Below are 22,965 nucleotides of genomic sequence, written 5' to 3' on the forward strand. Positions count from 1 at the left end.
AGTGACCCCGGGTACCGGGAGTAGCCAGGGAACGGAGCATCCCAGTGACCCCGGGTACCGGGAACAGGAACGGGGAACCCCAGTGACCCCGGGTACCGGGAGTAGCCAGGGAACGGAGCATCCCAGTGACCCCGGGTACCGGGAACAGGAACGGGGAACCCCAGTGACCCCGGGTACCGGGAGTAGCCAGGGAACGGAGCATCCCAGTGACCCCGGGTACCGGGAACAGGAACGGGGAACCCCAGTGACCCCGGGTACCGGGAGTAGCCAGGGAACGGAGCATCCCAGTGACCCCGGGTACCGGGAATAGCCAGAGAACGGAGCATCCCAGAGCCCCGGACAGACCACGGGGAACGGGAACGGGGAACCCCAGTGACCCCGGGTACCGGGAATGGAGCATCCCAGAGCCCCCAGACACCAGGAGCATCCTGGACGGAGCATCCCGGACCCAGATCCCGGGAATGGGGAACCCGGACACCAGGAATAGAGAACCCCAAAGCCCTGGACAGACCCCGGGAATGGGAAAGGGGAACCCCAGAGTCCCTGGACAGACCCACGGGAACGGGGAACCCCAGTGACCCCCGGGTACCGGGAACAGCCAGGGAACGGAGCATCCCAGAGCTGTCCCCGGACAGACCTCCACAGGTTACCCCAGCCCTCCACAGGTTACCCCCGAGACAACTGGATGCTGTCCAGCTCTGGAAAGAAACTGTTTTTCCTCATAAAGACCCCAAACTGAAGGATTCCGTTTGGATCGTTCCCCAAACAAAACTTTGGGTGTGAACAGCCAAAAAAAAGCTGTTCAGTTTTAACACGAAAATAACACAGACGAGCCACAGTGTGCCTCTCTTTTTATTCTTTATTTTACAGTTCACAATAGGAAGCTACTGATAAATTACACAGTTCACTGACCCTGGTGTTCGAGGGGTTTCGCTGCCTCGGAGTGGGGTCCCGTGTCACCCCAGGAAGGTGGCAGGAGGTGCCACCAAGGCCACCCCAGGAGGTGCCACCAAGGCCACCCCAGGAGCCCTCCCTCTGGGGGAGGTTAACAGGCAGCAAGGATGCCCCCTAAAACCACATTTAAAATTGAAAAATACACTGCACGTCGTCTCGAGGTGACTGCAGAGACTTGCAAATGTTCTTGGGGGAAAAATAAAACAAAACTTCCAGGGCTGCAGGGCTGCCAGGTTGTGTTTGCAGGGAGCAACACCCTGGACAAACCCTTTGTCAAGGTTCTGTGTCTTGAGCAATTCTCTCCAAATCCTCCTTTTACAGCACAGGGAGATGTAAACTCCATCCTCAGCCACACATTTCAACATCTGCTGAACTTTGCACGCAGTTGCTGCCACAATTCCATGTTTCACCACTGCTGCCCACATCCCTGCTCGGTTTTTTTCTGCTCAGAAGTTCCTAATTTCTCAATTTTTTTCTTTTTTTCAGCCTCTTTAGTAGTTCAAACACCTTCTAAGGATGGCACACACTGCCCAGGGCACTGCTGGGAATCCACACAAAGGCACCAGCCTGGAGCAGGGCAGTGCAAGGCTTCCCCAGGGGCAGGGATGTCACTCACAACAAAATTAAAAGCCAAATCCAGGTGCACTTGTCAGTAGAAACTGGTGACAGGTGAGGAATGGACAGAACACACCATGTGTTAATAAAGAGGAAAAAAAAGGGGCAAATTGCCTTTTGTTTTTTGCCATCATGAAAGGAACATTTTGCCATTTTTCTCCTTGTATCCTCCTACAGCTGCTCCCCTTTGGCACAAGGAATTCTAGGTATCACAAGGTTTAATTCATAACAATACTTCAATATCAACACTCAGCACTTACACAGCGCCTGTCAAAGTGCTTTACAAAAGCTTGTGAGTCCTCACAACACCCCTGTGAGGTAGGTGAGTGGTATTATCCCCATTTTCCAGACGGGGAAACTGAGGCAGAGAGGTAAAGTGACTTGCCCAAGGCTGTGCAGGGAGCTGAACTCGTGTCTTGGTGGCCCAGCTCTGGTCTCCCTCGTGCAGGGCTAACACAGATGAACTCCCAGGGCTCTCCTGGTGTAAGCCAAGCAATCCAACCCCAGTTTCCCAGGCTCTCCATCCTCTGCTCCGACCATCCCTGACCTCCTGGAGCCCAGCAGGAGCTGGACAGGGTCTGCAATCCTAAGGCAACGTGTCCAAGAGCTCCAGGGAGAGCTGGACACACACGGAGCTCCCTGCAGAGGGTCTCCAGACAACTCCAGCTCTGCTTCAGGGCCAGTTCTCTTCTCCCTCAACTCAGAGCAAACCCAGAGCCAAGCACTGGGGCTGCACCAACACGAGATCTCAGCCAGACCCTTCACCTGCTGCTTTCTGTGGCCAAAATGCCCCTGCAAATCTCTCTCCTTGTTCTGACACCTTCGGCACGGCTCGTTCCACTCCATCTCTCTCTCTCTCTCTCTCTCTGAGTTTGTGTCTCTACATTAAAATAAACTTCCACCATTCCCAGCTCCTCAGCACCAGCATTGCAACAGCACCAGAGCAATCCACGTTTCCAGAAAAGTGTCAATGCATGCAAACATCACAAACAGAACATCGAGAGTGCTGGGACATGATACCGAGGATAGAGGTGGGCACAAGACAGCACACGTTTAGTTTTTATTAAAAATGCCAAACAACTCACTCTTACTGTAACTATGCCACTTAGGTTATCATCCTAACCTGCACGGGGACAGGTGCTCTTCCTCCAACTATTTACCTACCTAGAAAAAAAGAGAAATATCAAGCACACACATTTACACTTCCTCAAACTCGGCAGGCATGAGTCGTGTGAAGGGGAAAGGAGGGCTGGGGGAGGTTGTACACTGGGGTGAGGGCAGTGGAGTACAAAAGAAATGGAAAATATCACATGCATCACCACCATCAGTAATCAACCTGATGAAATAAACTCAGAGGATTAGATGGGGTCATGTAGGACGTCCACTGAAAGTCTCAAACCCTAAGCACACTAAAGCTGGCAAACATCTTGTGCCACTTCACCCGGGTCCACACACAGCATCAGCAACTCAGATCAAACAAACCTTGAAAAGAAAGCAAAATGAAGAATAAACCAGCCTGGAGACAAACAATCTTCCACAAACCACTTCCCTGCATTATTTTCAAATACATTTTTACTCTTAAGCAGTTTCAGAAAGGAGTGGGGGAGAAAGAGACCCACTACGAGTTTGTGGTTATTTTTTTTCTTTTTTTCAAACTGGCTCAGCACCAGCACCAGCTCAGAGAGAGGGAGAGAAAAATAATTCTTCAAGCATGATCCTTGGTACTTGATTAAAACGTTGCCAGCCAGCTGAGGGGAGCCTGGGCTGCCAGAGGGCTCCAGGTGGAGTGGGCACGGTGCTGCTCGTGGTCCTCCTCATCCTCCTGCCCTGCTAGGAGATCTGCTCCGTGGGCCTCATCTGTATATCCCCAATCTGCAAGAGACCAGCAGGGAGTGGAACAGGAATGCTGCACTGGAGCCCTGCACTGGAATTCTGCACTGGAGCCCTGCACTGGAGCCCTGCACTGGAATTCTGCACTGGAATTCTGCACTGGAATTCTGCACTGGAATTCTGCACTGGAGCCCTGCACTGGAGCCCTGCACTGGAATTCTGCACTGGAATTCTGCACTGGAATTCTGCACTGGAGCCCTGCACTGGAATCCTGCACTGGAATTCTGCACTGGAATCCTGCACTGGAGCCCTGCACTGGAGCCCTGCACTGGAATTCTGCACTGGAATTCTGCACTGGAATTCTGCACTGGGCACTCCTCTGCTGCAGCAGCCTGTGACCTGGGAGGGAAGCAGAGCTGAAGGCACCTCTGCCTTCAGCAGGCAGCAGAAGCTCAGATAAACACAGGAAAGGTGCAGATGAAGCTGGTTTCAAACCCAGGGCTCAAGGCTGCAGTTTGGTCCGGCTCACAGAGCTGCCACAGGCAGGTTTTGGATCTTTTTAAGCCAAAAAAAAGCCAGTTATCCCCAGGGATGCAGTGTCAGGGACACGTCCTGCTCCAGGGAGCAGAGTCCACCCGAGACACTGAGGAAGCTCTCTGAGCAAAGTCTGCTCTCCCAGCAGGAGCTCTGCTCCTCCTCCTGCCTCCAGCCCAGAGCTGGCCAAGAATTCCTGGTTTCTCAGGAGGAGAGGCCCTCTGGCATCTCACACTGGGGGCAGCAGGTCCAACACTTCATCTGGCAGCTGGCAGAAGCCAAGGCTCCCAGCAGATCTCAGGTGGCACCACCCAAAAAAGGGCAGAGTGTGCCCCTATCCTCACATCCCCCTGCCTAGCACTGTCCTTTTTTGGGACTGTGGAAGCACAGAATAGCCCACGTTGGAAAGGAACTTTTGAAAGGACCTACAAGGATCATCCAGTCCCACTCCTGGCACTGCACAGGCACCCCAAAATCCCACCCTGAGAGCATTGTCCAAACACTCCTGGAGCTGTGGCAGCCTTGGGAATGTGCCCATTCCCTGGGGAGCCTGGGCAGTGCCCCAGCACCCTCTGGGGGAAGAATCAGAGCCAGCTCAGCCTTTGCTGGATCCACAGGGATGTGGAGAGCCCATCCCAGAATGGGATGCCAGGGCAATGCCAGGGCCCCAGTAGTGCCATCCCAGAGCCCCAGCAGTGCCATCCCAGAGCCCCAGCAGTGCCATCCCAGAGCCCCAGCAGTGCCATCCCAGAGCAATCCCAGAGCCCCAGCAGTGCCATCCCAGAGCCCCAGCAGTGCCATCCCAGAGCTGGAAGTGTAAACAAACGTGATCCCTGCTAATCCCCAGCACAGGCTCCCTAAGCTCCAGCTGATCCAGCAGCAGATCAGCCAGGCCAGGGCAGCCCCCAGCCCCAGCCCCAGCCTACCTGCACGTGAGGAGGGGCACTGAGGACATAGATGACAGCATTGGCCATGTCTTCAGCCTTGAGACACTGCAATGACAGCAAGGGGGTCTCGGTCACAGGGCACCCACAAAGCTCCCCAGGAGACCCCTCCTCTCCTGCCCATCCTTGATGGGCTCTGAGGGTCACTGGAGGTGCAAGCAAGCAGGAAATAGCCAAAAAATGTAACACAGGATGTGTCTGGTGCTGATAATCCCTTGGTTGTGGATAATCTCACTGCTGGCACAGGGATTCTGCCAGGTCAGGCAGTGCCATCCTTGCCAGGGATTCCCACAGGAAATCCCTTGCTACCTAAGACAGCACTGCTCCTTCTGCTGGCATCTCTGCTTGTCCCATCTTCCCTGCAGTGAAGAAGTCACAGCCTGCAAAATGGCAAAGCTGACTGACACTTATTTACAGGAGCATCAAAATAAAAGGAAAAATAGGAGCTGGAAACTGAACCCAAATGCAAACCTACACTGTGTGTAAATACCAGTGGAAAATCTGAGGTTTGAGGGCTGAGACTGGAGAGCACTGGGCACTCTCTGGAACCATCAGCCAGGAGAAAGACTGTTCAGTTATAATCAGAGCCACTTCCCTCTGCTTCCTCTCCCCCAAGTCCTACCCGAATGCTCTCATAGGTTGCAGCAGCTCTCTCGGGGTCGTTGTCATGAAGTTTAAAAGCAAATCCTGTTTCCACCAGTCCTGGAGATATACACTGGGAAAAAGCAGAGCACATCCTAATAGGATTTGTAATTCCCCTTCAGTAAAAAAGAATTTTAAAAATTACATTTCGTTTTTCTGTTATTCTCCTTCCCCACCCATTTTCAAGGGACCAGGTGAAGTGAGCAGACCTTGCCTTACTGATTGTTGTGGCAGGCACCTCTGGTGGGTACCTCCCTCCTCACAGCCCAGAGGTGCAGAGAAGCAAAGAAAACCCATGGAAAAGCTCTGGCTGAGCACCAACAGCCCAGCTGATTGATGTGACCCCCCAACAAGCAACTCCCCACTCTGTGCACCCCAAAAATCCCTTCCCAGACGCTCCGTGCCCCAGCTGGGGCAGCACACCGCAGCATTCCCTGACCATTCCCAGCGTGCTGAGCCCCATTTCTGCATCCCCCCGGCTGCTGGGCAGAGGGCAGGGCTGTGCCCGGGCGCTGGCAGCAGGGCAGCAGCCCTGGCACTCACCGTGGCTCGGATGTGGGTCCTGGCCTCGCGCAGCTCCTGCCGCAGCCCCTCGGTCAGCGCCGTCACCGCGTACTTGGTGGCACTGTAGAAGTGCACCACGGACTGGGGCACCACGCTGTGCCCGTTCATGCTGGGGACAGAGCACAGCGGAGCTGGGAGGGACCCTGGGCACGCTCAGGGCACTGCAGTAAACCCACCAGGGCTGGCACGGGGCTGCAGAGGGACAGACACCACCGCGGGCTCCTCTGACACGGCCAAACCTCCCTGAGCAGCTCCAGAAACCAAACAACAGCCCTGCCCCACCAGCAGGGCTTGGAACCACCCTTGGCTCCCTGGTTTGGGATCCTTTGCTCCCTGGTTTGGGGATCCTTTGCTCCCTGGTTTGGGGATCCTTTGCTCCCTGGTTTGGGGTACCCTTTTCTCCATGGTCTGGGTATCCTTTGCTCCCTGGTTTGGGGGATCCTTTGTTCCTTGATTTGAGACATCCTTTTCCCCCTGGTTTGGGGTACCCTTTTCTCCCTGGGTGTCCTTTTCTCCCTGGTTTTGGGATCCTTTGCTCCCTGGTTTGGGGTACTCTTATCTCCCTCATTTGGGTATCCTTTGCTCCCTGGTTTGGGGTACCCTTTGCTCCATGGTCTGGGGATCCTTTTCTCCCTGGTTTGGGGATCCTTTACTCCCTGGTTTGAAATATCCTTTACTCCCTGGTTTGGGAAATCCTTTTCTCCCTGGTTTGGGGTACCCTTATCTCCCTGGTCTGGTAGATCCTTTGCTCCCTGGTTTGAGGTATCCTTTTCTCCCTGGTTCGGGGTCCCATTATCTCCCTGGTTTGGTCTTCCTCGCTTTAGACCAGCAAAGATTAAGTTTGAAGCATCAACCACCACAATCCTTAGGAAACCCCACCAGCACCACAGCAAGCTTGAAGTTCCAGTTGTGAAACCCTTCCTGGAAGGCAGGGAGGAGGAGAAATCCCCCAAGCTGACCCCAGCCAGAGCTGAAATCCTGTCCGTGCTGCAGGGAAGAGCAGGAGGGCCCCGAGGCTGATCCCACAGCCCCCTTTGTTCACCTGTTGATGTTAATGATGTGCCCATCGTCGATGTTCCTCTCCTTCATGGACTGATAGGCCTCCCTGGTGCAGATGCTCACGGCCATCACATTGACCTGAGCGGGGAGAAAAGAAGAAGTGAAGGCCAGCAGCCCTGCCTGGCACCCCCTGTGTGCCCAAAATCTGGGATATCAGCTCCATCCCTGTCCCCGGGCAATCCCCAGGAAAACCCAAGGAGGGAATTGCTCATCCTCACAGCCCAGAGCTGAGCTGGGGGGCACGGGGGCAGGGGGGGCACAGGCACCCCGAGGGAGCAGAAATAAATGGACCTGGTTGTTTTAGGGGCAGCTGTGAGGGTAAAACCCAAGGAAGGGAGGGCAGAGCCCCTCCCCACAGCGGTTCTGCCCAGCACCTCCGGGCCTTGGGCAGCTGGCAGGGCTCTAACAGCAGGTAATTAGGTCAGCTCGTTAACGAGGAAATCCCCAGATCCTGCCTGTCAGAGAGCCAGCAGCTCGCAGCAGGCACCACAGGAGCTCCCAGGCACGGGAAGCAAAGCTCACCTGGTGCCACAGGGCAGCTCAGCCTGGGGGTGTGGAAGGCACCAAGCTGGCACTGCCTGCTGGCACTGCCTCAGCCCTGAGTGGCAATTTAGCCAGTCCTTCAGGATGCAGGGAATTCCAGGCACTCCCAGCACTTCCCCGTGTGCCCTGGCTTGGTTAAACTCGGTCCTGTCACCTCCACAAGCATTCATGCACTGCTGCCTCCAGCCTGTGCTGAGCACAAACACAGAGCCAAAGCTGCTGGGGAGGCAAAGAGAGGGAAATTCTCCCAGCTGGGACACACAGGGCCCAGAGGGACTGATGAGCAGCAATCTCAGCAGCAGTGCTCAGTGGCTGAGATTTGGAAGGGGTTTTGCTGAAGGCCTCCAGAAAGGCTGTGAGCATCCCCTGGCAGGTCCTGTCTAACACTGTGTCACTTTGCCAGCTGAATGAGCAGCCCAGAAGGGTCTGAGCACGCTGCAGAGGGTGCAGTCTCCAGGAAGAAGTGATTTTCTGATGAATCTGAAGGCAGGTGGAGCAGCAGGAGCAGGACAGTGAGGGATGGAGAGGGGAGAGGGATGGGGATCATCACTGGGAAAACAAAGAACAAGAATGGGGCAGAATAACTGGGACTTGCTGGCACAAAAGGACAGGCAGGAGAGGGGTTTGGAAAGCTGGGAGATGCAATTACTGAGCAGCACAAAGAGGAGTGGGGTCAGATCTTTGTCACTGCTTTTGTCTGGTTCTTATTCCCCATTCACTGCCAGAGGCCAGCACGGGGTTTGTCTTGGCCAGAGATAAAGAGGGTTTAATCTGACCCTGGCAGTCCCCAGGCAGCACAAGTGGAGCCCTCACCCCCACCCAGTGCCCTTTGGTCAGGCAGAGTCACTGCTGGGTTCCTCACATCACACCTGGGGCTGCAGAGATAAATCTTTAACCTGGGAATCCACCTGGGCTGTGCCAGGAAGAGAAGGAGCAGGGAAGGAACTCAGGGGCCCCTCAGCACTGGGGTGAAGCCCAGAGCAGGCAGAACTGGGCATTCCACCCCAGGGTGGTCAGGGAGGGCAGGAGCCAGGGCTTTGGGATGTGTCTAACCCTCCGTGCCCAACAAACCCCTGCCTCCCTCCTCCTTTTGGAGCAGCCACTCCCAGCTGCCTCCCCAAAGGCCACTAGAGGGTAACATCACCCCAAAGTGACTCACAGAGCAGCCCCATCCCCGGCCTGGGCACAGTGACAACATTCTGCCAGCTCCTGGCAAAGCCAGGTCCCAGTCAACAGCCACATGGGCAAGCCCAGAGCCCTGTGATAAAAGCCCACGGTACAACAAAACAACTGGCTGGGAGGCAGCTGAGCTGGGATGGCCTTTTCCCACCAGCACAGACTGGTTTTTGGGGTGAAATCCCATTGCAAAACGTGGAACAGGCACTGAGGAACCTGAGGAAAATCAGCAAGTCTGTGTGACCCCGAGGGTGCTGTTAAAAAGACCCACAGGAGGCATTTTTCTGCCTCATTCCTGTTTTAGGGAACACAGGCTCAAAGGTTTCTTGGCAGGGGTGGCCAGCACACCTGGGCTCTGTGACAGCCACCACGGTGCCACATCCCCCAGCAATTAAGCAGCTCCACCTGCCAGATCAGAGAACACAGCAGATCCTGTTCCTAGAAGTGCTCAGCATTCCCCTTTCCCAGAATCAGCCTTTCCGAGGCAGCCAAAGCAGTGCCCCAGCTCCAGAGCACAGATGGAAGCACAGCTCACAGCAGACAGAGCCCTGCACAGATGGTTTGGGCAAGCAAGCAGAACAGAGCCTGGCTCCTCAGTGAACAATGCCAAGAATCAAACCCATTCCCTGTGCAGAGGAGTGAGGGGATGTGTGCTGCTGCCCTCGGTGCCCTGAGCAGGGAAAATGGGAAGTTCAGCTTGAATTCCTGGCTGGAAAGGTCAGCGGGTAAGACCTGAAGGAGCTGCTGCAGCCCCAGGGGCTCAGGGTGTGCACAGCAGCAGCCCCAGCTCCTCCTGCACGTCAGGACTTTGCTCAGCCTCAGAAACCAGTGAGAAAATGGGGGAAGCTGGGAACCAAGGCAGGATGGGCTCAGAACCTGCCTGGGGTGACACTTTCCCTCCTGCACCCACAGCACATCCCTCATTCCAAACAGCCTGGGGAGAAGCAGCTCCCACCCTGGGAATAAACACCAGACAATGAAGAACCAGAGCATTAGAAAAGGACAGGAATAAGTAAATCATAACATGGTTTTGACTGTTAGGTGCATAGCAAGGAGGAGGATACTGAGAGGGGAATCTGGAAGGACATAGAGCCTCAAAGCTCATAAAAAATGCATGGAAGCAAAAATCAATTTACCAAAAAGGAAAAAAAAAAGCCTTTAATTTAAGGCTCTAATGCCTCCTAAATCGATGGGTGGATGGCTGTTTGGAAACTTTTCCCATCCTGCAGCCCTGGAACTGTCCCACAGCATCTCCCAGCACTCCAGGCAAGCCTGGGAAGAAGGCTCCCTGCTGCCACACAGCTCTGCAGAGCCCAGTGGCCCGTGGAAGGGGCTGGCAGCAGTCCCTGAGAGGGAAAGGGGCCTGGCCAGGGCTGGCAGGGGGAATTGGGGTGCCCTGGCAGGGGGGGCTGGCCCTGCAGAGCCCCCCAGCCCTGCCACGGCGCCTGCAGACAGGGACAGAGCAGGGGACACTGCCAGGGGACACTGCCAGGGGACAGAGCCAGGGGACAGAGCCAGGGGCACAGAACAAAGGGAAAACTCCACTGAGCTGTTCCTGTCCCTCAGCAGCAGCATGAAAAGCAAAGCCCACCCCTGCCAGGCTGGGTGAAGCTTTGGGCTCTGGAGCATCCCAGGCTTTGCCTCTGTGTTTCAGGGCTGTTCCATTAACACAGAAACCAGGAGCCAAGGATGGATGCTGAGGGGGAAATATCTGCCAGCCCAGGGGGAAAGCTGGGGTGTCTCAGGCATTTCAGTGAGAGCAGAGACAGCCATACAATAAAACATTCCCCCAGCCTGCTTCCCTAACCCTGCCCTTGTGGGGTCACCACCCTGCCTCTCCTCCCCACCCAAAGCAGCCCCCACAAGCAGGGGCACCCCACAGGCCCCCAAATTTGGAGCCACTGTGAACACCAACACTGCGGTGTCTCACACAGGACAATCCCAGCCCAAAATCTTCCTCCTTAAAAGTGGTGGAAGGTGAGATAATGGGAGCACTTCCAGCTGAGCAGGAGAAGGGAATATGGACTGGGGGAGCTGGGAAAAGCCACAAGTGCCCCCAGGCCTGCCCACCTGACAAAAACAAAGCAGCACGAGGGGCACGCAGCATCCCTGAGGGATCCACAGGACACAGACCCAGGGACCAGGACAGGGAGCTGCCAAGGCCCAGGTGACCCCCAGGGCCTGGCTCAGAGCCAGCCAGGGCCGGGCAGTGCCCTGCTGGGCAGCAGCTCAGCCCCAGCTACCCTTCAGCTCATTTTCTTTAAATCCTCCATGGCAACGGGGTGAGCCAGGCTGGGCACACAGAGCTGGGCTCAGCTCACCCTGCCTGCAGCCACAGCAGCCAGGCCAAAATCCTGACAAGAGCTTAATTAGGCAGGATATGGCAGCTCCTGGCTGGCAGCAGGAGTCTGAAGGCTCAGAGTGCTCCTCTGTTTCATCAGAGCACAGGAACAGCCAGGGGAGCTGGCACGTCCCAGCTGACCCCACTGCTGGACACAGTGGCCCTGAGCCTCCAAACAGCTTTTCAGACATGTCCTTCCCTTCAGCAGGACAAGCTCCCAGAGCTGCTGGAGGTGCCACAAGGGTTGCTGCCAGCCATGAGCTCCACCCCTGCTCCTGCGAGGAAAACGTTTCCATGCACAAGAGAAGGTGGCACAGGAGGGGAAATCACCTCATGGAAAGCTCCTGGGTCAGCACCTCACTGGCCAGAGACATTGCAGGGACACCCAAAGCATCCCGAGGTCCCACAGCTGTGCAGAAAAGGGCCCCCACACAATGACAAAAAATGGTGAAGCCACAGGAGATGCCCAGCAGCACCTCAGGAGAGGAGGACCCAGGGAGAAGTTGTAAATGGGATGGGCCATGTGCACAACTCCCATTTCTGCCCATGAAATACTCTCATTCACATCCAGCCCTAACCAGATTAGGGGCAGAAAATTAAGCTGTAAAGACAAAAAGCATTACAGCTTTTTAAGCCAAAAAGAATCTGCCCATTTCTACAAACCACTGCCACAACTAACAGGATTAGCTGCAAAACCCAGCGCCTGGCATTAGATTTCCTGCTTTATTGAAGGGGAAAAAAAGAAAAAAAAAGAAAAAGGGAGGCTCTTCACCCATCAGAAAGCCAGTGAGCTGAAGGAAAAAAAAAGAAAAAAAGAAAAAGGGAGGTTCTTCACCCTTCAGAAAGCCAGTGAGCTAAAGGAAAAATGCTGCTGTGACTCCAAGGTGAGGGCTCAGCAGGGCAGGATGTCCTTCCACTCCCCAGGCAGCACAAGTGGGCTTTGCCAGAGCAGCTCCCAGCTCTGGCAGGAGCAGATGGTGGCCAGAAGAGACAGAAAGGTGGCCCAGGGATACTCACATCGATCATGGTCCTCCAGCCCTCCGTCCTCCCCGAGAGCAGGGGCTCGGGCCGGGCCAGCCCCGCGTTGTTGATGCAGACATCCACACCCTGGTGCAGGGTCCTGATGGCCGAGAACATGGACAGGATCTCCTCCTCGTTGGACAGGTCACACTTGTAGGGGATCAGCGTGCCCGGGTAGCCAGCGCTCTGGCACTCAGCTGCCAGCTTCTGGGGAGACAGGCAGGGGGGAGACAGCCATCAGGAGGGGAAACAGCCATCAGGAGGGGGGAAATGGCCAGGAGGAAGGGGGAAAACAGCCAGCAGGAAGGGGAAAAATAGACAGCAGGAAGGGGAAAAATAGACAGCAGGAAGGGGAAAAATAGACAGCAGGAAGGGGGAAAATAGACAGCAAGAAGGAGAAAAAATAGACAGCAGGAAGGGGAAAAATAGACAGCAAGAAGGAGAAAAAATAGACAGAAGGAAGGGGAAAAACAGACAGCAGGAAGGGGGGAAATAGCCAGCAGGGAAGGGGAAAAATAGCCAGCAGGAAGGGGGAAAGTAGACAGCAGAGAGGGGGAAAAACAGCCAGCAGGAGGAGGAAAAATAGCCAGGAGGAAGGGGGAAAAACAGACAGCAGGAAGGGGGAAAAACAGACAGCGGGAAGGGGAAAAATAGACAGCAAGGGGAAAAAACTGCCAGCAGAGAGGGGGAAAAACAGACAGCAGAGAGGGCGAAAAATAGACAGCAGGAAGGGGGGAAAACAGCCAGCAGGAAGGGGAAAAACTAGACAGCAGGAAAGGGGCAAAACAGACAGCGGGAAGGGGAAAACAGCCAGCAGAGAGGGGGAAAACAGACAGCAGGAAAGGGGCAAAAATAGCCAGCAGGAAGGAGGAAAACAGGCAGCAGGAGGGGAAAAAATAGCCAGGAGGAAGGGGGGAAAATAACCAGCAGAGAGGGGGAAAAACAGCCAGCAGGAGGAGGAAAAATAGCTAGGAGGAAGGGGAAAAACAGACAGCAGAGAGGGGGAAAAACAGACAGCAGGAAGGATGGAAAGAGCCATCAGCCCCCTCTCCCCACAGAGCAGCTTATCCAGCCACTTCCTGAAAAACACACCTCAGGGCTAACACAGCCTGAAAAGCAGGCACTGGGGAGGGAGAATCACTGTGATGCTAATTAAGGAAAAGGAGATATCAACATCCAGGAGAAGCTTCAGCCTCTCGGTTCCTGAGCTGAGGCCAGGCTCAGTGCTCGTGCATCACCCTGGGCAGCCCCGCTCAGGTGAGCAGCACTGGAAAACACAAAGCAGCGCTGCCCTGACAGCAGGCTGAGTGTGCCACACTGGCAGAGGACGTGCCTGGCAGCTCCTCGTTAGCCAGACCAAGGATGAGCCCAAACATCCCAGCCTTTGTCAGGCTGGGTGATGCAGGCCAAGGGAAGGCCGGGAGCACATCTCCCAGGACGCCCTTTACCCTGACACTAATGAGAAGCAGCATCTCCTCCCCGACGTGTGACAGCAGTGACAGCGACAGGGACAGCTCCCAGGGCCAGGCAGGAGCCACATGATGTCTGGCTCCTGAGGGGAGATGGGCTCTGGCTGCAAATGTCCACCAGATCTCCGGGACGCGCGGCCTGCAGCGCACAGTGACATTTCAGCGGGTGCAGGAAATGCAATAAAGCCCTGCTCCTGCCAGGGCAGCTTCCCACTCCCTCCCTGCATTCCAGGCACTGCCATTCCCAGCCTTTCCTAAGGCAGGAGCGAGGTGCAGTGCAGGAATCTCATGGAGGCAGCTCCGAGCTCCTGCCCTGCAGGGGGACAAGCACCAGCCCCTCCCTGCACCCCAAACACGTTCACTTGGACCATCCTGGGGCTGTTTGGTAACTGAAGCATCCTGGGGCTGTTTGGTAAATGATTTTCAGCCTTTCCCCGTAGCTGAGCCCACCACAGAGCCGGACCAAGGCCCTGAGCAGGCAGCTGCAGCTTTGCTGCTTTACCGTCCCCAGACCCCAGCAGCTTTCAGGGACCACAAGCCAGAAGCAGCCCAGGAGCTGCTCCCCAGCTCAGGGAAGGCCCTGCAGAACACAAGAATTATTATTATTATTATTATTATTATTATTATTATTATTGTTATTGCTCTCACAGCACCAGGAGAGGAGGGATGTGCTGAGTCGAGCCGGAGATCGATCCCTGGCAGCAGCATCCCCAGAGAGCCCTGCTCGGGCTGGGCCAGCATCTCTGCCTCATCAAAGGTGCCCCTGGCACTGAATCCCACCCCCCTGTGCCCTCCCGGGGCTGCCTGCACTTTGCCATGCAGGCAGCCTTGTGGATGATGTGCTGATAGGAGTGGCAGAATATTTTCCTTTTCACCATCGGAGCACACGCTTGAAAAAACAGCCAAAGTGGGGGGAATCTGCAAGAGCAGCATTTAGGGAATTCACAGCAGTAGGAAGGGCTGCTGGAAGGTTCTGAACTGCTCCAGGGATGGGGCCTTGTTCCTGCAAAGATACAGGAGGGAAAAAGGGGCAAAAGGACCAGGAACTGGTGGGAGAGTGAGAATCAAGCAATGCCAAAGATGTCCAAAAATGAGAAACACGAGCACAAGGGGTTGGGAGGAATCCCCCAGAGCAGGACCTGTGCCAGGAGAGCTGGCTGGAGAGAAGAATGGCCCATCAACATGGACAGGAAAGGACAGGGCAGCTCAGTGACAGCCCAGAGGGACACAGGGCCGGGTTTCCATGTCCAGCTGCCACTTCCAGCTCTCCCTGCTCAGTGCAGCTCTCAGTGGAGACCCAGAAGGAGGAGCAGAGGAGACAAGGGGGTGTGATTTGCCCTGGGATGAGCCTGCTGGAGCTGGCAGGCTGTAGCAGATGCCTCACTGTGGTCCCTCCAAGCTGGAGCTGCCCATCCTCTGCCCCCAGCCACACCAGCAAAAAGGATTTTCACCTGGGAGAAAAGCTTCTCTGCCACAACTGACCAGGGAAAGCAAATCTCTCTCAAAAGCTTTCTTTCCCTCTCGGGTGCCTGGCTGCCTCCAACACAGATCCTTTCATCTCTGGGGCTGCACTTGTGCTAACAAATTCTCTTTGAAAAGCAAGTGCTGCCATCCAGGCAGGGCTGAGCGTGCTTCAACCATCTACAGATAAAGAGTCATCACAGGCCCTTCAAAGAAACATCAACTGCAGGCAAGTTTGCCAGAGACTTTTGAAAAGCAACTCTGAGCTACAGAGCTCACAGAGGTTTTTTTTTCATTAAGTCGCTCAAGTGATGCTCATTCCACTTTGAGCACAAGGAGGAAAGAAAAAAAGAGGAAAAAAAAAAGCTGGTTTTTCAGATTTCATCAACAAATTGAGAGTGACCAGGTAATGCAACAGCAACACAGACAAGGCCAGTGAATTCCAGCAGCTGGAGATGGAAATCTGAAATAAGAACTGTTTGGGTTGGAAGGGACCTTAAAGATCATTCAGGCCCACCCCCTGCCATGGCAGAGACACCTTCCACCCTCCCAGGCTGCTCCAAGCCCTGCCCAGCCTGGCCTGGGACACTTCAGCATCTCTGAAGCACCCCAGTATCTCTGGATGCTCGGAAATGGATGTTACCCAGTCTGAAAGGCTGCCTCACAGTTATGGGATGGGTTTGCTGAGTTCAGAAACCTCCCCTGAAAGGGTTAATGCTCCTTGTGCACATGGGGCACGGTGCCCTGCACCACATTCAGTCCTGGTGAAATGGTTTTACGGAATTAATTGATATAAAAATGTTAAGGGACTCTAAAGAGGAGGGAAAGGGAAGGAAAGAGTCAAGGGTTTATTTGGCAACCCCTCCCATTGACTTCAGACACATTTAGCTCAGAGATTAAAGCCACAAGAAGCCATTGGGTGATGTTTAATCTAACCTGCCATTCATCACAGCTACTTGTGTCCTACTGACTGAGCTCTGCTTGAGCACAGAACTGCACCAAGAAACTGGAAAAGCACCAAAGTCATCCCAATTACTTTGGCTATCTACAGGAAATGAAGGAGAAAAATTGCAACAGCACCACAGCTGTGAAAGAAATCTGGGGGCTTACAGACCCTTTCATTCCACTGACTGGCAAGTCTGAAGCTGCTTTTAATCAAGATTTAATAACAGTACAATGGCATAATAGAGAGGTACAGTGAATAAAGCACCAGGGTGATGTTTATTTATTTATTTACTTATTTATTTCCACCATGCTCTGTGACCATGAGCCAGATTCAGAGCTGTGTCCCCACTGTCACATGGAGAGAATCACACTCACAGCTGAGTCCCATATGATCCAAGGATAAATATCACTCCCCATTTCTCCCCAGGCACTGCAGCCAGGCTCAGCTAAGCCAGGTCTGGCTGAGCCAGAGCTGGGAGCTGTCCTGCCAGCCTGCTCCTGAGCCTTTCCAAGCCTCCCCCTCTCCCTGCAGCTCCCAGCAGTTAAACATCCCAGGTATGCCCTTCCCAGCTCAGTCCAATTTCAGTTTCCACTGTCACACAGGAGCCAAAGGCCCTGCAGGTCCCTGCCACCTCCAGGCATCACATCAAGGCACTTTCAGCTTTTCACTCCTTGCTCCAGGCTGGCGTGGGGAGGAGGAGACACTGCTGTCACTGTGACAGCTCATTAGAGCAATGTCTGTGCCTGCCTGCCCTGCCTGTCCTAAACCCAGAAACACAGAGCCTGCCTGAGCCCTGCCTGCCCTAAACCCAGAAACACAGAGCCTGCCTGAGCCCTGCCTGCCCTAAACCCAGAAACACAGAGCCTGCCTGTCCTAAACCCAGAAACACAGAGCCTGCCTGAGCCCTGCCTGCCCTAAACCCAGAAACACAGAGCCTGCCTGAGCCCTGCCTGCCCTAAACCCAGCCCTAAACCCAGAAACACAGAGCCTGCCTGAGCCCTGCCTGCCCTAAACCCAGCCCTAAACCCAGAAACACAGAGCCTGCCTGCCCTAAACCCAGCCCTAAACCCAGAAACACAGAGCCTGCCTGAGCCCTGCCTGCCCTAAACCCAGAAACACAGAGCCTGCCTGCCCTAAACCCAGAAACACAGAGCCTGTTGGGATTGGGATCACTGCTGGTTCTGGGATCACTGCAGATCCCCAGGAACCCACAGACACCCAGCTCAGGTGTCTGCTCTACTGCAAACCCCAGGGAACAGCAGAGCAGCAGAGAAGGGGGTTGCTGCAAAGTGACATCCTTAAAGGACATTTTGGGGGAGAAAGAGGAGGAATCCAACCTGCTTTAAACCCCCTGAGTTTCAGGCTGAGGAACACGGTGAGGACAGAGCAGTATTTGTTGCCCCCACTCTGACAGCAATTACGGGATCTCAGCTGTTTATCAGGACAGGATCTGGTCAGGGACAAGTGGCAATAAAAGCACTCGAGAGGCCTTGAGCGCCCACCATCCAAGGCAAAGCCTTGGCCAAACACAGGACAATCCCTGCCAGGGGCCAAGGAGACTCCCAAGGTCACTCACTCCACAGGCCTCGGGATTATCCTGCCCCAGGACTGGGGAAACCTGTGGGAACAGCCCAGGAAGCCCATCCCAGCTGCTGGGCAGAGGGACAGACCCAGCAGGGACAGACAGACAAAATGCCAAAATGGAACCAGCTGACCTCTCAACCATCTGCAGGGAATTAAACACCACACTCAGCAATCAGCTGTTAATTACCCTCCAAGAGCCTGCCTTGCACCTCAGGGTTCATGGAAGTCACCAGAGGGCCCAAAAATGGATGCTCAGACCCACGAGGAAGACTCAGCTCCTTCCTCCTCCTCCCAAGAGCCTCCTCAGAGCCGGGGCTGCTCCAACCTGCAATCAATTGCTCAGCTTATCAAAGGCTGTTTCCCGAGCAAGATCTAACCTTGACAAAGCAGGGCCTGGTTATAAATGTTACCTTTGATCAATACCTGTCACAAATGCATTGGAATTAATTGGTTAAACCTTGTCTCTTAAGTCACATTTATTGCTTCCTGCACGGCTCTGCTCTCAGCACGCCAACAAAGGCAGGGGGAAAAAATGGATTTCTTTTGGAACACGGCATCCATGGTGTCCCTGGTCACAGCAGAGCAAGGCAACCAAGCTGCTGGAAGGTTTCCAGTGACCTGGAGCAGGTGGAGTGTCCCACCTGGAGCATCTCCCAGCAGTGACAGCCCCAGGCACGCTGCAGCTCCAGGGCTCTGCCACCACGGATGGAGGGAGAGCACCTGCCAGCACTGCTGCCCTTCTCTAGGAACAGAAAATAAATCCATTTTAATTACAAAAGAAGCATAGTACCAGCATCACTGCAAACCCCTTGGAAACAGCTCCCTGTCTCCTGCCTTCCTGTGCTGCAAGAGAAAAGCTGCAGAGTCCCTCCTGAGCCAGAAAAACCCTCCCAGTTCTTCCCCACCCTGGGGAAAAACCCTGCAAAATAAAACTCACACATCTCACTGAATAAAAGACCAGGGAGGGCTTTGCCAGCTGGGAGGGCAGGAACACTTTGTCCCATGCATGTGCAAATTCCCCCCTTTTTTTTGTGCTGCTGCAAGAAGCCAGACAGCAAACACAAATTCCTGGAAAACACGAGGAGCAGCAGGGGGAAGCTGAGGAGCACCAGAGCGGCTGTGGCTGCAAATCCCAGCACCCTGGAGACCCCAGGAGCAGCAAGGGGGTCCCTGTGAGGGTGATCATCTCCCAAGGAGCATTCCCCCAAAAAAAAAACCTCTTCCAAGCTGCTAAAAACACTTGGCTGCTTCATGAAAGCTCCTGACTTGGAACGCGTGGCGGTGTCTGGAGAGCAGCAAGCGCTCTCTGAGCACACGCCAAGAAGTCCTTGACAGCTGTTAGTACCTCCAGGCTCTGCATTTAAAACAAGCCTTCAACCTGAATTACCTCCTGGCATGCAGAAGGAAAATACAGCCAGTTTAATTATATTTTTATTCCTCGATGTCTGACTGTTAAAGCTGCTGCCTGATGACCCGCGTGAAGAGTCTGCAGCAGCAGGAGTGGGGAGCAGGGAATGCTTGGGCAGAGAGGGAAACGTGGACAGTGGAGCCACTGGAAGGAAAAAAAAAGATCCTTCTGCAGTTCTAATTTTTGGGGCTTTTTTTGTGAGCCATTAACATTTTTATTTCAAAAGCCAAATAAAGACCACTGGAGTTGTGACACGGGTTTAATGCCAAACACACAACTTTGCAAATCCTTCGTTATCTCGCCTCCAGCCCTTATCTGATTTTCCAAGAGATTAAGAAATCTTGACATAGCATTTATTGCCCGAGCTGAATCCCCACTAGACAACCTGCTCTTTCAGTTAGCTGGAGGTTACAAACCACCTCACACAGGGGTCCCAGCCATTTCACCTTAAAACCAGCGACCTTCATGAACTTTAATGAAATGTGGTTTTTGTGAGCTCTGTATTCCAGGTTTTACAGCCTGCTGTGTGCCCTCTTTCCATGCCAAGCCTCCTTGGAGCCCCTGGAATAGAGGAAGGTGTCCCTGCCCATGGGGGCTGGAATGGGATGGTTTATAAGGTCCCAAACCACCTGGGACTCCATAATTCTATTAACTATGGCTGTGATGTTCTGGCATCACCATTCCGCTTCTTTCCTCCTCCATCCCCGTGTTCCAGCCCTCAAAGCATCCCTCAAATCCCCTCCAATCAAACCCCCAGCTCAACACTTCCAAGTCTGGATATTTTCCTATTTTCTTTTTTTTAAAGGAAAAGCCTCAAGGTGAATCTCCTGGAGGGAAGCTCCATGAACAGCCCTGCTCTGAAGCACAGCAGCATTGGGTACAAAGTTCCCACAGCATCCCTGGCAGCCAGGAGGTGACAGAGCTGTTCCCACAGTGACCCTGGATCCCCCCACGCTCCAGCACCTTCCCTGCCCCGCTGGGATTTTCTCCCTCGTTAAGGAAACATGCTGGACAATAAATAAACCCAGAATAGCAGCGCAGCAAAACACAGTCCAGACACCCACCAAGACAAGTGACAGCACTGCAGGCACACTCGGGTCCCAGAGAGGAGGGAGGGAATGGGGACAAACATCAGCTGCTGTGGGGACACGTGTCTGAGACAGCACAGGACACCTGCACACCCGATCAATCAATCAATCAATCAATCATCAATACAGGAGTGCCCTGGTGCACATTCAAATCAAAACACAAAGCCCTTGTGTTTTGATTTGAAATGTGCAGCCTTGCAGCACTGCTGGTTTTTAAACCCACGCCGTGTTTTGGCCAGGAAAGGCTCGGAAAGGAAGGAAACCCACGTGAACGCCGAAGGAAAACACAAGTTGCAACTGATTTCTTTCCCAAATGAAAAGATTCCAGAAGAAAATCTGAGATAAGGGCGCTGCTGGGAACAGCAGGATTGGAAATAACTTTCTGCAGGGGAATGGGAAGCGACAACATCCTCTGCAGCATCCTCTGCCAGGCACCCCGAGGCTCCAGCACAGCCAGCCCCCCAGCTGCACGTGGGAAAGGCTTTGGGGGGCTCAGCTTTCCCTGCAAAGCCAGCACCAAAACCCTGGCACGTCCAAAATCAGCAGCAGCCCCAAGGACAGCTCACCAAGTCACGCTGGTGCTCTCTCCTCTCTGCAAGCAGAGCCTCCGTGACACGCAATGAAAAAGGGGAAAAGTTCGGCTTTTTCTGAGCATTTCTTCACTAAATCCCTCTTTGCAACGCCACCGATGTCACGGCTTGGTTTCCATGAATTTTGGAGCATTTATTCCCCATGCAGAGCCCTTACCACCTCGGCTAGGGACACACAACCCTGCATATTGCACAGGTCTCCTTCAGCTCCAAACACCCAGCAGGGCAATATTTGAGATGACTAAAACTTATTCCCACCCTCAGAGGAAACTTCCTAAATGGCAAATAAGCCGCTGCGAGGCACAGCTGACCGACGCACAGCAAGGAGGGCAGGAAAACACTTCTTTGAAGCATCTTTATTCCCAACCCAGCGCCACCAGGAGCGGGACACGTTCACCGGCTGATGCGGGAGAAACAACCACTCGGTCAGGTTTCTGCCGGGGCTCTGGAGATGCTCCCGGCAGGACCCAAGCCTGTTTTAACACCAATCGCCAGCAACACCCTGCCTCCCGAGCAGCCCCGGGGAGATGCTATTTTTAACCTCGGTAAGCAGCAGCTCAAAAAAAAATAAATAAATAAAAAATAAATAAATAAAAAAAATCCCCAAACTGACCCCGCTCCTTGCTCGGACACCTCCCCCCCGCTCCAGGGGCTGTGTAGCCAGGAGCAGCCGGGGCCGGGCATCCCCCGAGCGGTGTCGGTGCCCGGCCGGGCCCCGCGGGGAAGCGGCCCCCGCCCCGCCGCCGCCAGCGCCGGTACCTCGATCTTGTCGACGCTGCGGGCGCATCCCACCACCTTCATGCCGTGCTGCACCAGCGCCCGCGCCACGGCCGCGCCGATGCCCACCGAGGCGCCGGTGACCAGCGCGACGCGGCCGCTCCAGCGCTCCATGGCCCCGGCGCCGCCAGCGCCGCGCACAAAGCGCCGCCCGCCCGCCGGACACGCCCCCGCCACGCCCATGCCACGCCCTGTGGCCACGCCCTGTGGCCACGCCCTGTGGCCACGCCCTGTGGCCACGCCCTGTGGCCACGCCCTGTGGCCACGCCCTATGGCCACGCCCTTGGGGGACACGCCCCTGGAGCGCGGTTTTTTGGGGTTTTCGTTCCCCCGCGGAGCAGGGATGCAGCAGGCAGGCAGGGTTGGTGAAGGGTGAAATGGGTGTGGGGAGATGTCCTGGGCTGACTCTGTGATGCTTTCATCCCCAATCGTCTTGTTGTGTTTATACTGAATAATAAGTTTTACACCTTTAAGACTCTCTTCCAGACAGTGAGGAGGGGAGGGAAGAAGAGCGCAGTTTGTTTTCAGACTGCTCTCAGTCCTCCACATTCCTGCTCCTGGACTGTGTTGTCTGCGGATGGACAGACAGCCGGACAGAGCTCCTTTTTTCCCTTTTTCTTGCTTTTAGTTAGTTTTAGCTAGCTGAGGCAAAGAAGTTCCCTGGACTGTGATTTTTTCCTTTTTCTTGGACCTGTTCAAGCCTGCTCTGGACTGAACACCCAGCAGAGCCCCGGCAGCTCCACCTGTGGCCTGGGCCGTGGTGTTTCCAACACCAGGGACTGATCAGAGACTGAGTGAGCCGAGCTGCAACCCAGGGAGGGGACTGTTCTGAGTTTGCTTTTTTTTTTTGGAGCAGTGAGAAGTTTTATTGTTTAATATTGTTTGGGTTCTGTTGTTTAATAAACAGGTTTTTTCCACTTTTTCTCCAAGGAGATATTTTCTCCCGAACCGGTTGGAGGGGCAATTGAATCTGCTTTTGTAGAGAAGCCCCTCTGGGGGTTATCTCCCAAACTTGCCCTAAACCAGGACAGGAGAGAAAAGGTGAGGAGTGTTATCACCCTCCCCCAGGGTTAAGGGTGCACAAATAATTCTCAGAAATGTGTGAGGAAATTAATTGGAACAGAAGAAGGATAAGTATTGAATTGATGGAAGAAAAGGGTGGGGGATTGAACAATGCCCCCAAAACAGCCCAAGCTGCACCCTCTAAATCCAACCCCCTCCCCAAAGCGTGCTGCCCTTGGGCACGGCCTCAGGCCAGGATTCCCAGAGCAGAGCCATGGCCGTCCCTTATCCCAGCTCCTGGAAGCACAACAGGCACCTGACCCCGAGCAGTGCCAGGTTGGGACCGTGCCACCAACACAGCCAGGCCCTCACAGTCCCTGCTGGGCTGGCAGCAACTGCACAGCCCCAAACCACAGCC

General features: G+C 54.5%; 1 protein-coding gene across 2 annotated transcripts; it reads right to left on the reverse strand.

The window, feature by feature from the left end:
- Window positions 1-841: 841 nt before the first annotated feature.
- On the reverse strand, window positions 842-21,710 carry DHRS11 (dehydrogenase/reductase 11). 2 transcript variants are annotated; one of them, XM_064394547.1, is made up of 7 exons: window positions 21,528-21,710; window positions 12,220-12,426; window positions 7,126-7,220; window positions 6,063-6,192; window positions 5,500-5,592; window positions 4,860-4,925; window positions 842-3,441 (listed from the first exon to the last, which is right to left on the reverse strand). In XM_064394547.1, the coding sequence occupies exons 1-7, from the start codon at window positions 21,657-21,659 to the stop codon at window positions 3,400-3,402; spliced, it is 765 nt and encodes a 254-aa protein (XP_064250617.1). In that variant the 5' UTR covers window positions 21,660-21,710; the 3' UTR covers window positions 842-3,399. The 2 variants fall into 2 exon arrangements, with proteins under 2 accessions (XP_064250617.1, XP_064250616.1); XM_064394546.1 differs by having other exon boundaries at window positions 12,220-12,429.
- Between the last annotated feature and the right edge of the window lie 1,255 nt (window positions 21,711-22,965).

The sequence above is a fragment of the Passer domesticus genome, chromosome 19 (assembly GCF_036417665.1).
Source record: "Passer domesticus isolate bPasDom1 chromosome 19, bPasDom1.hap1, whole genome shotgun sequence".
NCBI lineage: Eukaryota > Metazoa > Chordata > Aves > Passeriformes > Passeridae > Passer > Passer domesticus.

What these genes read in the sequence shown, in the direction of transcription:
- DHRS11 (XM_064394546.1), bottom strand. Translation starts at nt 21,659, where the DNA reads ATGGAGCGCTGGAGCGGCCGCGTCGCGCTGGTCACCGGCGCCTCGGTG. An exon ending in GCTGGAGGACCATGATCGAT is followed by an intron (nt 7,221 to 12,219) that starts GTGAGTATCCCT and finishes CTCCCCGCTCAG; the next exon opens with GTCAATGTGATGGCCGTGAG. An exon ending in GTGCCCCTCCTCACGTGCAG is followed by an intron (nt 3,442 to 4,859) that starts GTAGGCTGGGGC and finishes GGTCTCTTGCAG; the next exon opens with ATTGGGGATATACAGATGAG.